This window comes from Patella vulgata, chromosome 3 (assembly GCF_932274485.2).
Source record: "Patella vulgata chromosome 3, xgPatVulg1.2, whole genome shotgun sequence".
In the NCBI taxonomy this organism is placed as follows: Eukaryota; Metazoa; Mollusca; class Gastropoda; family Patellidae; genus Patella; species Patella vulgata.
In genome coordinates, this window is record NC_065881.2 from 40,473,150 (window position 1) to 40,488,898 (window position 15,749).

Below are 15,749 nucleotides of genomic sequence, written 5' to 3' on the forward strand. Positions count from 1 at the left end.
TACATCAATACCTTAACTTAGTTCGATAATGAGCATTTTCTGCTCAGGGTAAGCAGAGCGATAAGCAATTTGATTGGTCGAGACTTTGGAACACAAAAGCAATTTGATTGGTGATAAACATCGTCTGCTTACGGTAAGCAGAGACAAGCAATCTGATTTGTTGATGCTTTGGGGCACGATAACATTGGTTATATTTAAGTGAGAGTGATGAAACTCTTGAGTATAGACTATAGATTCATCATATCATTACCTTGACTAAGTTCGATGATGAGAATTTTCTGCTTATGCTAAGGAGCGATAAGCAATTTGATTGGTCAAAACTTTGGAACAAAACAACTCTGCTTTTAATTGAGGTAGAATGTTTTAACTTGACGAAGATGTTCATTTGGTGAATGTCTTAACCCATCCTCGGTTACCCAGTGTACTCATTCCGCTCTACTCCACTATACCCTGGGTTAATCTATGGGGGAGACACGTTTTCAAGTTATCCGACCTTGATGATTGTGCTATTTTTATCAACCAATCCCATAAATTGTTATTTGAAAAGGAAGTTGGCAAAGGTAAGTAACTTTCATCGGACAATGTTAGGAGTTGGGCCTATTCTACATGCGTAATTATTAACAACCAATAATATAATAATGTAGGGTCATTAGTTTTATTTAGGATCGTTCGTTCGTTCCCGGAATTTTATGTCCACATGATATCGTAGACAAGTTATTGTGAATCAAATGATGATGGGTTAGTTGTATTTTACGTCCGCTTCCACCGAGGTGATATCGCAGACAATTGTGAATCAAATTGCCAATTAAGTACAAGTTCAATAATAATAAACATAACAAAATGACATATTTCAGACAAAAAACGAACAGTAATAATAATAACAAAAGTCAACCATATAGATGTTATACATATTTGAAATTAACAACACATACTACAGATTTTGATAATACAATTAAATATAAATAAATTATAAATATATACATTATATACATAAATCATTCTGTAAATGGACATGAATATGGTTATCTACCCTTATAAAAACGAAGGCGAAATGATTGGTTTGTAAACTGTTTTCTGATTGGTTCGTAGAGTGTAGCTACATTCTAGGCCAGGGCAGATAATTTGAAATCGTGGAAACCCTATGGATTAACCCAGGGTATAGTGGAGAAGAACGGAATGAGTACACTGGGTAACCGAGGATGGTCTTAACCGAGTTCAGTGATTAAAATTTCAAGCTAAAGCTAAGCAGAGTTAAGCAATTTCATTGGTCGATGCTTTGGGACAAGATAACTTTGATTCTATCTGATAGTGAGTGATGAAACTTAGTGTATAGTTGATAATTAGTTCGATTGCTTGATACTTTTGGTGGGGTTGGATGGCCGAATGGTTAGCACGTGCACGCTGTATCATAAGGCCTGTCATTGAGTCAACTGCCGTGGTTTCGAATCCCCGATTGTATGTGACAAGGATTAGGGTCGCCTGTCCAACCTCGTGGGTTTTCTCCGGGTACTCCCACTCCTTAATACCCAGCGAATTATTGTAATAAAATTAAACCATATGTTAGTCCCGAAATGACATGAAAATGTGGGCGTATATAAAAATACAATTAGTTTTATCATAATCTGGTAAGTATAAAAAAGAGAAATACCCTCCTCAGCTGTCCACGAACGGGAAAAATTGATTCATCACCAATCAACTGACGACAAGCAAGAGCAGTACAGTTTACAACTATATCAAATTTACCTACAAACTGAAATAAAGTTTACAGGTACATATAAATATATATTACAAGCGACTGCCATGCAAGATACACCCACATTATGCAAGAGATGGACAGAGAACAAACTAAAAAAGTGATTTTTCATTCAATCAGAGGCCATAATCCAGGATTTTACAGTCTGACATGTAACAATATCAAGGGAACCAAAATCTTTGGGTTATAAATATTGTATATAACACTTGGCAGAACTTCAAAGAGAATGTAGTAGTGTTCAGTGTATCATACTATGACCTGACAATGACATCCAAGGAAATATGCAGTGTAATTACAGACACCATAATTTGATAAACAATACCATATATGATGATCACTCTTGTTCATCTTCCCATATTGTTGGACGCTATATACGCAGGCGTTTACTGACAGTAAGTCAGACTTGGAATAGAGCTCCTCCCGAATTATGTCTATTTCATGTTCTTAATAAAGGTCTTATCAATTATGCTGATCTTCTGTTATCTGTAGTGTTACACCACTCGAACAGTTGCAATGGATAATTTTCAAGAGTTCGCCAGGCGCAGAATTGTTTTGGGTAATAATTGAAATTTATTTGCTTTCATCCCTATTCAGTTGGGTTCATTTCATTTGCCATCCCCGTCCATACCATAATTTGAAAGTACACACGTTGGCTATGAAATCTTGTTGCAGGTGATGTTAGGGGAAGCCATTAAGGAATGACAAATGCTTCATCAGTTGCCACTTTCTTGGTGAAAATGATATGGCACAGTGATGATAGCGTATCATTCGATTTGCCAACAAAGAGATCAACCATCAGGTCTTTGCCAAGATCTGATATGTCCTCTTGAGATTTGTTTTGAAGGGTAAATGCACTAGCACAGGACAGGATCAGATTTCACTAATTTCCGGAAGGTGGACTTTTTTCCGATGTCTAAAATCCTTGAAGTTGAATCACGGCCTGAGTAGACATGTACAAAGAGAAACTTGTTGCACACATCGTCTTCTAAAGTTTCTTTCAACAGGTTAATGTTATACACTTTGTGTTCTTTTGACTGCTTGTTTGAACGGAAGGAGCAAGATCAGCAAATCTGTGACAATTCAAACAATATTCAAGAGGTCGATACTGAGGAGGAGGATGGCACTCAAAACTGAACGCGCTGAAACTTATTCTATGATAGTGGACAGTTGAAGGTCATGAATACAATTTCATAATGATTTAACAGCTCAGTGATATCCAAAGTTCTCTTAATGTGTTCCTTGTCCCCCCAAACCTGGGGATAGACATCAAGATCATCAAATTTGAGTCAATAGTTATGGACCTGCGGTCATTTGGAGGTGTTAGCGGTCATTTTTGACATAATAGGCCAACATCATTTTTAATGATCTTAATGTGTTCTTTGCCTCCAAAAACCTAGGGAAAGACACCAAGATCATCAAATTTGAGTTGATAGTTACTTAGTTATGATCATTTTAAGACGTTTCGGTGGCCATCTTTGACGTCATCTTGAAAAAACACTTTTCCGGGGGTCCTACTTTGGTAAACTTTTAGTAGTTATTAAGTACACTAAACTCTACTAGAATCAGTTGAGAAACCTTTTGCAGCAATTTTGGGGGGGTTGAGGGGGTATTTTCCATATATTGACCTGACTATTGTGTTCTCTGAGTAAGTAAGGTTTTACATATAATAGATGGTTTTGTGAACCCCATGACTTTGCTTTTAACCACATGAAAATGTGGGCTTATAAAAAAATAGATAATGAAAAGAGAATATGTTGAAAATTTCAGTCTAATAGATAATGAAAAGATTGGTTACCAGGCAATGAAACATACGCCCACAGCAGCTAAATCGTCCGAGCGGTCGACAAGGGTTGTCGCATATTTCTTCCTTTGTAGGTAATTGGGCCTTTACAAGACAGTTCCATACAGATCAGATTATAATTTTTGCCGTTTGAGGGTTCACAAGGTTCAACAAACTGAAACAAGGGTCTCAACTCTGAAAGTATTCTACAGAAATTGTTGAAATTTGACAGGATTTTTCGTTTTACTAATTTAAATAATGCATATAAATTTCATACTGATCAGATGATCACTTTTGTCATTCAAACATTCACAAGGTTCTCAACTGCCATAACTCTAGAAATTATTGACGGAAATTGCAGAAATTCAATAGACATCTGTTTCACAAATTTAAATGATGCATATAAATTTCATACATATCGGATAATAACTTTCATCAATCGAGCATTAACAAGGTTGAACAAAGTGACTCTAGAAGTAATAAACAGAAATTGCTGAAATTCAATAGGATTCTTCTCTTTACTAATTTAAATTTCATACAGATCGGCAGATAACTCTTGATGTTAGAGCGCCCACAAGGTTCAATAAAGTGAAACAAGGGCCATTACTCTAGACGTAATAATCAGAAATTGATTTTTCGTTTCACTAATTTAAATAATGGACATAAATTTCAGAAAGATCGGATGATAACTTTTAGTGTTAGAGCGTTCGTAAGGTTCAATAAAGTGAAACAAGGGCCATAACTCTAGACGTAATGAACAGAAATTATTGAAATTAAATAGCCTTCTTTGCTTTACTAATCTAAATCATGCATATAAATTTCACAAAGATTGGGTGATAACTTTTGGCGTTAGAGCGTTCACAAGGTTCAAAAAAGTGAAGCAAGGACCATAACTCTAGACGTAATAAACGGAAATTGCTGAAATTCAATAAGCTTTTTTGTTTCACTAATTTAAATAATGCATATAAATTTCAGAAAGATCGGATATTAACTTTTGGTGTTAGAGCGTTCACAAGGTTCAATAAAGTGAAACAAGGGCCATAACTCTAGACGTAATGAACAGAAATTATTGAAATTGAATAGCCTTCTTTGTTTCACTAATTTAAATCATGCATATAAATTTCACAAAGATTGGGTGATAATTTTTGGTGTTAGAGCGTTCGCAAGGTTCAAGGAAGTGAAACAAGGTCATAACTCTAGACGTAATAAAGTGAAATCGCTCAAATTCAATAGGCTTCTTCGTTTCACGAATTTAAATAATGCACATAAATTTCAGAAAGATAGGAGGATAACTTTTGGCGTTAGAGCGTTCACAATGTTAAACAAAGTGAAACAAGGGCCATAACTCTAGAAGTAATAAACGGAAATTGCTGGAATTCAATAGGCTTTTTCGTTTCCCTAATTTTAATATTGCATATAAATTTCACAAAAATCAGATGTTAACTTTTGGCATTAGAGCGTTCACAAGGTTCAACAAGGGCCATAACTCTAGACGTAATAAACAGAAAATATTGAAATTAAATAGGCTTTTTCATCTCACTAATGCAAACAACATAATATATCAATTTTAAAACAACTAGATGATAATTTTGGCGTTAGAGCGTTCAGAAGAAATTGTGTACGATGGACGGACGGACGGGGGCGACGGCAATATACATCCACATTTCTATGTGGGCATATAAAAAGAATGTGCTGAAATTCAGTCAAATTATCACCGTTTTGAAGAACAGTATAGTCTTGATTGCCATTACTACCGTTGGTACGATAATAAACAAAGTCTTGATTATCCCTTTTTAAAATAAAACATAAACTGCCAATCGTTTTAAATCTGTTGAAAAACAAAACCGTCCGAAGTTGGAGAAAGTTGATTATGGGCTTGGCTTGAAATTGCTATATTACATGACATCTTTGCAGAATCATGTTTTACTGCCTGGTGGCATATCTGATTCACAAACATCAAACACATATGGAGACTGGAGGCCTACAGGCCACATGAATTTTGAAACTCCCATCCAGGTTTAAGAGATGTTAACTCAGACTTTTTAAAAAAAAAAATCATACCTCTTCCAAACTTGCAACAGTCCTAAAATAAGATGTGCCACCTTGCTGTTGAAATCTGAAAAGTTGGAATACATAATTAAAACATAAAAAGCCAGATTGTTCAGATGTATTTTAATATAAGCAATATTAATGTATATTATGTGTAGGATAAAGCATGAGACTGGGGTATGCTGGGGAAGAAAGACTGAAGAAAATAACCTGAGAAAAAGAAAAACCGAGGCCGGCAGGCCCAGGTTTTTCCTTCGAGGGTTTTTTCTGACGTTTTTCTTCCCCAGCATAACCGAAGTCGAGGACTTTATCTTGCTTATAAACCGTCTATGTTTACATGTACGCAAGTTGAAAATATCCCAGAATTCCAGTAAGAAAAACCATATATCATGTTTTCTTATGGAAAAAAACCCTACCCTGGAAGAATAACCCAGTACAGGTTTAAAGAAAAACTTTCAGAAGAATAACCCCAAATTTTCCTGTATATATCCAAAGCCACCCCTGACTTCCAGACCGCAAGTTATTCCAGGCATAGAATATACCCCAAAGATCAAAGAGATTTACTGTTACAGGTTTATAATTTAATGTAAAGATGGTTGTTCTGGTAATATGTAATTAAGCACATCCAACTATTATTTAAAAAACACTTCAAGGAGAGTGGTCTTGTTTGTATGAAATAGACAGTAAAAGTATTTTTATAATATTTGTCTAGCACAAGATGGTAGTATGAAATCAATAGAACAAATGCAAACATGGCTGTAACTTAAGTTCGTATATATCGATCTAAATAATTTTTGGACCAGGATTTCTTTTAATTATTTTAAATTTTGGTCTTTATTACAATAAACAGTGCTAAAGATTTTAATCACGTTATGATTTTTTCTGTTCAGAAACAATAATTTATTTTTACTAAAGACAATATGGCTGACATTGAGATTATGTAAATGTCAGTATTTTAATAGCCTACATATATGTCTATATTTTGAGGTAGATAAAAATGAGTGATTTGGCCAGTTATCCCTTTTAGCAGTGACTATAGTTTCGTTCTAATCGAACTCTTCAGACTGATTTATCTCACTTGGTGGGGTTCTATATATACTGTATTGAAATACCGGTGAGATTTCAATGAGGTTTGAGTTTTGGCGGGGTTTACCGGGGTGTCTATGGCAGAGTTAGGAAAAGGGGAGGGTCTAAGTGAGACCAGTGAGGAAGGAATAAAAAGAGAAAAGACATAGTGATAAAAAAGAGGTGTATGAAGATCTATTTATCATAAACTAAACCTAAAATGATGGATGAATGAAACAAATCTGTATCGGATAGCTGGGATCTGAGGGAGGGGTCTTCTTGGATCGCATCTATTAAGGTGGTTTCCATCGGGACACGGAAGAGGTGATCCGAGTGCGTGTCTGTCTTTCCATATGTCACTCCTGCTTGTGCTTATGGTGTTCCAAGTTTCCCCTACAATGAGGTTCGGGGAAGTTTCATAATCCCAACTGTAAAGGGAAGGAAACAGAGCGCCCTGGATGTCAGCATAGCTCTGGCTGTAACTTGTTGAGGCTCTATTGGGAGTGTTATCTCGAAAGGATGATGCCCCCGTGGCTGGGACTGTGGCAGTCGAGCAGTTGGAGTGTATTGATCAAGGTCTCCAATGGTATCGTCTATGGGGTGTCAGTGACCATGGTTGAGTTCTCCACTTCCTCAGCGGATTTGGTGCCTTTGCAGCGGTCATTTTGGAGGTACTCTTTTCTTCTGAACTGCTTTCCACTTTCTCCATACCCGAAGAATGTAGGATGATGCCTTTCCCTGGAATTTTGCAGAAGGTGGCATCGTTTAGAAAGTATTTTTCCACACTCATGGCAGTTTTCCATCTTGTTTTGGAAGCGGTTGCTATGACGTCAAGTAGGTCATTGTGACGTAATGTTCGAGTAACATATCCGTACAGGAGTATATTACAGATAGGGGGTTAGTGCAACCACTCTGAGGGTTAGGAGGCTAAAAAATCCAAAGTTGGAACACCCAGTGGAAGGGTTGTAAACAAGTTCAGATTTTGTCATTGATAACATATGGTTGAAAGGTTTTCAATCTAATGATACAATGAAGTTCTATGGTGCATCTATTGGTGGTAGATTTTGGGAGGTCAGGATTGGTACCCAATTGTTTAATTATTTGGTAGTCAAAGTTTCCACTAGAGGTGGAAGTGGGTAATATCAGCATAATGTTCCTTCAATCTAATTCGAAACAGTCCTTTTGTTTGACTAACTTATTGTTTTTAGCATAGGTTGCAAGTAAATAAGCAGATAATGTTTTTGCCGTGGCAAGTGTAATTGCTATGGCAATTATAAGATTTGCCTGTTTTGCTAGAATAAAATGTTTCCTTTCCTTTTAACGTATTGCAACATTCAGAGGAAAACCCTCCTAAACACAACCAGACCGAAGGATAACATACGTACAGTTTTCATAACGGACTATAATCCAACTACGGTCCACATCAGCAAGATCATCAGGAATAACTGGCACATCCTCCATAGTTCGAACGATTGCCGGACTGTTTTCTGCAACCCTGCCTTACAGCTTATAGATGCAACCTGTCTCTAAAAGATCTTTTAACTTCAGCAACTATTAAAAGACACCACACCCTTACCCCAAGTAAGTGGGAAAAGTTACAATTATTTAGAATCCACCTGTAACTATCCCCAATGCAATTATTGCAATACGTTAAAAGAAATGATAACATTTTATTCTAGCAAAACAGGCAAATCTTATAATTGCCATAGCAATTACACATGCCACAGCATTTTGTTGTGCATCTGATTTGTCGAAATGATTACAGATTACCTCATCTGTATGTCAATATGTTCTTTACAAAGATCAAACAAGGAAATAAGGAATCATTAAAACAGAACCAGCGGCTGCCAGGCAGGATACGCCCACATTTTCGAGAGATGGATAGAGAACAAGCTATCAAGGGCCATAATTCAGGAAATTACAATTCAATATGCGTGAATAACTGAGATCTTTGTGTTATAAACTTACATTTCAAGTTTCAACAAAATCGGATAAAAATTGTGACCTCTATAGGGTCCACAACCTTGATATACCATATTTTTACGCTATTTGAGAAGGAACGGCGGCCATTTTGTCTGTCAATTTTGGGCCGATTTTCACGAAATTCGAACTCAACCTTCCTTAGGGTGTAACGGTGATATAAAAATACGGCTTTTTAAATCGGATAAAAATAATGACCTCTATAGGGTCCACAAGCTAAAAACGCGATTTTTCGTACAATCAGGGGCCATAATTCAGGAAGTTATGGTCCGATATGCGCGAAGATCGAAAGGAACTGAGATCTTTGGGTTATAAACTTATATTTCAAGTTTCAAAAAAATCGGATAAAAATTGTGACCTCTATAGGGTCCACAAAATTGATATACCATATTTTTACGCTATTTGAGAACGAACGGCGGCCATTTTGTCTGTCAATTTTGGGCCGATTTTCACGAAATTCGAACTCAACCTTCCTTAGGGTGTAACGGTGATATAATAGTATGTTTTTTTAAATCGGATAAAAACTATGACCTCTATAGGGTCCACAAGCTAAAATCATGATTTTTCGTACAATCAGGGGCCATAATTCAGGAAGTTACAGTCCGATATGCGCGAATATCGAAAGGAACTGAGATCTTTGGGTTATAAACTTACATTTCAATTTTCAACAAAATCGGATAAAAATTGTGACCTCTATAGGGTCCACAACCTTGATATACCATATTTTTACGCTATTTGAGAACGAACGGCGGCCATTTTGTCTGTCAATTTTGGGCCGATTTTCACGAAATTCGAACTCAACCTTCCTTAGGGTGTAACGGTGATATAATAATACGTTTTTTTAAATCGGATAAAAATTATGACCTCCATAGGGTCCACAAACTTAAAACGCAATTTTTCGTACAATCAGGGGCCATAATTCATGAAGTTACGGTCCGATATGTGCGAATATCGAAAGGAACCAAGATCTTTGGGTTATAAACTTACATTTCAAGATTCAAAAAAATCGGATAAAAATTGTGACCTCCACAAGCTAAAAATATGATTTTTCGTACAATCAGGGGCCATAATCCATGAAGTTTCGATCCGATACATGCCAATATCGAAAGCAGCCGAGATCTTTTGGGGATAAACCTATATTTCAAGTTTCGTCAAAATCGGATAAGAATTGTGACCTGTAGAGAGTCCACAAACAATTGTGGACGGACGGACGGATGTCCGGACGGACAGGGGCAACGGCATAAAATGATTGTCAGTTACTGTGGAGGCACAGGTTAAACAACCAGCTACTACTACTACTACTACTGCTGACAAGCTAATCAGAGGTAAGCAGGGGCGGATCGAGGAATTTTTGCAGGAGGGGGTTTGCTAGGTTCTTAAGGAAATTTGACAGTTGACAATGCATGATGCCATCATTGTCTATAATATTATGTAGGCATACATACACACTGAGCTTTTTGACCTCAATTTTTATTATGAATTAAAGCTACGTTCCCAGAAAAGTATTTATCGGGTGGTTATTTCCAATAAAAGTATGGCAATTTTGGTATATATGGAAAGTAGAAATATCCAATCTTACTAGAAAAATACTGGATTCCATGAAAAATACTCATGGAGCGCATACAGGACAAAAATGTAAGGGTTTCCCTAATCGACAGCCCGACGATTAGGAGTGTCTGCACGGGTGACGTCGAAGATTGCACGCGGAAATTGAGTGCTTGATGTACATGTTGAGAAACTTTATGAAGAATTAGACGTACAACACTTTCTGAGATAAAAATCACAGAAAAAGTCGCGGGCAGTGGATAATCCGATAATTTAATTAGGCTTCGATATTTGTAATAAATAGTCAGCGATTAAAGACAACATCGTCTTGTGTATGCAATGAATTCTCCTCCGACTTCACCTGCTTTGCTAAGTACTGAGAGAGGCAAGTCACATGACACAAACATGACCTATTTTTTATAGCCAGGGTATTCCCCGACAATTGCAGTGTTTTGAGAAGGATTTGAAGCAAAATTATGATAAATTCATTAGTTTGAATATGTTTTTAGTCCAAATATATCATCAAATCACCCAGTTTGTACCCGGGAATGTATCTTTAATAGGATCACATAGTGATATTACATATGTCTATATCATTATTTTGTGCTTTGAATGCCCATCTCATCCCACCATCTGATGATAAAGCACATGACCGTGACACTTTTCTCATAAAAGTGTTGTTTAGCAATTTTTTTTATGTAGCTGAGTGGGGGGCACCCCCTCTGGATCCACCCCTGGTAAGACCTCTAGATTAACCCTTTGATCTAATATGCACACTTGTATAAGGCATATTTTAGTGTATATAAAGTAATATAGAAACAGTGATCACCTCTCTAGAATACTACCTATCGATACTGAGCTACACCCATCCCACTCAAAGCTCATTCATGTATATGTACAAATCACTGGGGATATTATTCCATTCATAATGACCACTAAATCTCTTGGTGATACAACACTCTATTTTTAACTTTTATTTGGGGGGGGGGGGCTGAGGGACACCCCCTCTGGATTGACCTCTAGATTAACCCTTTGATCTAGTATGCACACTTGTATAAGGTATATTTTAGTGTATATAAAGTAATATAGAAACAGTGATCACCTCTCCAGAATACTACCTATCGATACTGAACTACACCCACCCCACTCAAAGCTCATTCATGTATATGTATAAATCACTGGGGATATTATTCCACTAAATCTCTTGGTGATATAGCACTCTATAGTTAACTTTTATTTGGGACCATTACGGCTTGTTAAGGGGAAGCATCAGCATTCCTCTACAATATGCATTTTGAAAATACTCATTTCTATTAGTGCTATCAACATGAAATGTTCAGGAATTTTTCAAATAGCACAATAAGACTAAGCAACAGTTTTGGGTGAAATGCAGAAATTAGTTTTAAACCTACAAAGATTCATTCTCTGAAAGTATCTAATATACATATTGTAGAGCAGTGCTTCGCCTTAATAGTCATAATTCAACTCATTCATAAAACTATATAATAATATAATACAATGATGACAAACAAATTACAAGAACTTTAACCTACATACCTTCGCATCAAATATGGCAATAACTGACCAGGTGATATGCTAATAGTTGATATTAAATGAACATAACTATGTAAAAAAGAGAATATATTTTTAAATTGTTTAAGCGGCATTTAGTCACTGAACAGAATAACACATGACACAATTATATGGAACAAGTTACTTAGAAGTTTGGAAGCCACGGTGGCTCAGTGAGTATGACATTTGCTCTTAAACCTGGAGGTGCCATGTTCGTGTCGAAAAAGTTCATCAAGATTTTCTAGCATGGTTCCCCCTTGTCAGTGGTGCAGGACACAGAGCCTGGCAAGTGACAACATAGTCGGACTTGAGTTAATCTAGACTAGTTGGGGGGCTGTGGCATTTTGGTCATGCTGTCAGGGGCACTGCATAACCTGCCTGGCAGTGGTCATTCATGATTCCTGTGGTGGCGCTGAACAACTTCCAAGCAGTTTTAGATGGTATGCACTTCAGCTAATCTAGCCTAGTTGAGGGATGTGGCATTTTGGGCTGGAAGTTGTCATTTACGATCCCTGTGGTAGTGCTGAACAACATGCAGTTTTAGGTGGGAGAAAATTGGTAAATTTTCCAGCTAGGCTAACTCCCCTGGACTCCTGCTCTATATTCCCATCTTCATTAGCCCAGTTGGAGTAGAACAGTAGGACATTAAACCCCATTTCATCACTTAGAAGTTTATTCCTGGCAACCTTTCGCTATTAATGGTTCTTTGCTTGAAAACGCAAAGAAAATCCTTGTCGAAACGTCGCCAGGAATAAACTTCTAAGTAACTGGTATTTCATATAATTGTGTCATGTGTTAATAGATTTTTAAATGAAACAATGAATAATTCATTATTTAGCCTGGAACGGCCAAGTTGTCTGCTACTTTTGACATCATAGATTAACAAATTATCCTGAGCACCTGTTACTGACTTGATACATTTGTCATAACCAAAAGACTATAATGGTGACAGATACATGTCTCAGGAAGACATTCAAATGTTAAGGTTACTGTTAGTTATTAAAAATTTGGGAGAAAAATTACATTTAACATATTCTACCATTGTATTTTTTGACTTAAAACTTTCAAGTATGAAATACCTACAATCTTCGCATCATGTGAGAGCCCATTCAGTTTTTGACATAAATATAACATTCAATGTTTCATGTGTAATAGTTTAGAAAAACTGTTTCAGGGCTTTATGACATCATACTGAAGAAGATTGAAACAAAAATATAATTGTATAGAGCATGCCCCCATCACTAATCAAGAGGCCAAACTCTTTTAAAATAAAATATGTTGATACTTACGGATATCTAAAACCCCTGCATTCTTTTTCTTTATCTGACAAAAGTCTAACATGAAAGGCTACTGATTCTATTAATGGATCTGCCTAGAAAATACAATTGCAGCCTTCTGAAGTGTAAATACTCCGAGTTAAGGGGAATAAAACCAGATTTATTTTTTTACTGTAAAGGCATTTAAATCCACATAAAGAATAGGCTGTCTTGTACAGAAAACAGAGAATTATATTACTATCATTATTTACCTCATCAGAAGCATGTTGGCATGATAAAGACTTAAACTGTAATTTGATGTTTGTTCATAACATACTACTGAAATCAATAACTCTACTTGCACACTTTACCTCTTTTTTTGAAGAAAAACTATAGCCATCAATAACAAATGCTCCAATTTCCTTGCTTTCACTCGATAATGCTTTAGCTGAATAAAAATTCCATGATGCTTCAACCCATCTCCTGTAATATGCAAAGAAAGCTTGTAACATATTCTGGTGGAAAAAAAAACAAGCGCATCGGTCCCACTGCAATATACATCCACATTACCCCAAAATAAATAATTGCTATCTTTACAGTATAAGAAATACAGTAAATATGCAAAGTTCCAAGATGATCCTTTCAGACGATAAACACAAAAATTGGGCGTGGCTTGGCTCCTGGGGGTTGGATATGGAACAATATAAATAGGTACAACTCTATGGTGGATCATGCCGAAATGGATCCTAATCTGTCAATAAATGCAACCCGTAGATTAATTACAGACAAAATATCAACAACAAGTGTGTGTGGCACCACCCAAGCAAGGCAGATCATGCACCAAAATCAATAGTAGCCCTCCTTACGGTATAAGGAATAGGAATAAGTATACGTATAATAAGTATAATATTAGATAATCCATCTAATATTATGGCCTCCAGACACTAAACACAACCAGCGGCTGCCAGACAGGAGCCATAATCCAGGAAGTTACATTCAGATATACGCGATTATCAAAAGGAACTAAGATCTTAGTGTGTAATAGTGATATATTCACATGTTTTTTTTAAATCGGATAAAAATCGCGACCTCTGCATGGACGACAAGCTGAAAACATGATTTTTTGTACATTCAAGGGCAATAATTCAGGAAGTAACTATCCGCTACGCACGAATATCGAAAAGAACCAAGATCTTTGGGTTATAAACATGTATTATACCTCTCATCAAAATCGGATAAAAACTGTGACCTCTAGAGTGCACAAGCTTGATATACCAGATGCTATACACTATTTGCGTACAAGGGGCAACCATTTTGTCTGCCAGTTTTGGCCCGATTTTCACAAAATTTGAACTCAATGAACATTACGGTGTAACAGTGATATATAATCAAATGTTTTTTTTAAATCGGACAATAATTATGACCTCTAGAGGGACAACAAGCTAAAAATATGATTTTTCATACAATCAGGGGCCATAATTCAGGAATTTACGGTCCAATATGTGCGAATATCGAAAGGAACCGAGATATTTGGGTTGTAAACTTTCAAGTTTCATCAAAATCAGAATAAAATTGTGACCTCTAGAGGGTCCACAACTTTGATATACTATATTTTTTATGGTATTTGAGTATGAGGGGCGGCCATTTTGTCTGTCAGTTTTGGTCCGATTTTTACGAAATTTGAACTCAATCATCCTTAGGATGTAACGGTGATATATTCAAACGTTTTTTTTAAATCGGATAAAAATTATGAATGCTATAGGGTCCACAAGCTAAAAACGCGATTTTTCGCACAATCAGGGGCCATAATTCAGGAAGTTACGGTCCGATATTCGTGAATATCGAAAGGAACCAAGATCTTTGGGTTATAAACTTACATTTCAAGGTTTCAACAAAATCGGATAAAAATTGTGACCTCTATTGTGTCCACAAGATAAAAACACGATTTTCATACAATCAGGGGTCATAATCCATGAAGTTACGGTCTGATACATGCCAATATCGCCAGGAAAAGAGATCTTTGGGAGATAAACCTATATTTCAAGTTTCGTTAAATCAGATAAAAATTGTGACCTGTAGAGTGTCCACAAACAATTGTGGACGGACGGACAGGGGCCACGACAATATACGTCCACATTAAAATGTTGGCGTATAAAAAATAGGCGTGGCTCTGTCGCTGGAGGTCGGGGCATGCACCAAAATCAATAGTTGCCGTCCTTTGGGTATAAGGAATAAGTATACCAAGTTCCAGGATAATCCATTCAGAATTGTGGCCTTCAGATGCTAAACACAAACTATGGGCATGGCTCTGCCACTGGGGTTCAAGGCATGCACCAAAATCAATAGTTGCTGTCCTTAGGCTAAAAGGAATACATAAGGCAAGTTCCAAGATGATCCATTCATAATTGCTGCCTGTATACGATTAACACAAAATTGGCTCTGGTGGTCGGGACATGCACCAAAATCAATAGTTGGCGTCCTCAGGCTATAAGGAATACATAGGCCAAGTTCGAAGACGATCCATTAAGAATTGTGGCCTATAGGCAAAACACAGACACACAAAGAAAAAATGGGTGTGGCTCTGCCGCTGGGGTTTGGGCATTCATTAAAAACAATAGGAATCATCCCTAGTGTATAAAGAATAGGTATGCAAAGTTTCAAGAATTGTGGCCTGTGGGCAACACACATTCACCAAAAATAATAGGGATCATCCTTAGGGTATAAAGAATAGGTATGCAAAGTTACAAAA

General features: G+C 36.7%; 1 protein-coding gene across 4 annotated transcripts in view; it reads right to left on the reverse strand.

The window, feature by feature from the left end:
• LOC126814554 (D-aspartate oxidase) overlaps positions 1–15,749 on the reverse strand; it is a 34,718-nt gene that overhangs the window by 9,730 nt on the left and 9,239 nt on the right. For all 4 annotated transcript variants that reach the window (XM_050539791.2, XM_050539792.2, XM_050539793.2 and 1 more), the window contains exons 3-7: positions 13,372–13,483; positions 13,034–13,116; positions 11,730–11,795; positions 5,595–5,649; positions 1,649–1,750 (exon numbers count right to left, since the gene is read on the reverse strand). In XM_050539791.2, the coding sequence (XP_050395748.1) occupies positions 1,649–1,750; positions 5,595–5,649; positions 11,730–11,795; positions 13,034–13,116; positions 13,372–13,483 (418 nt within the window). The remainder of the gene's footprint in view (positions 1–1,648; positions 1,751–5,594; positions 5,650–11,729; positions 11,796–13,033; positions 13,117–13,371; positions 13,484–15,749) is intronic.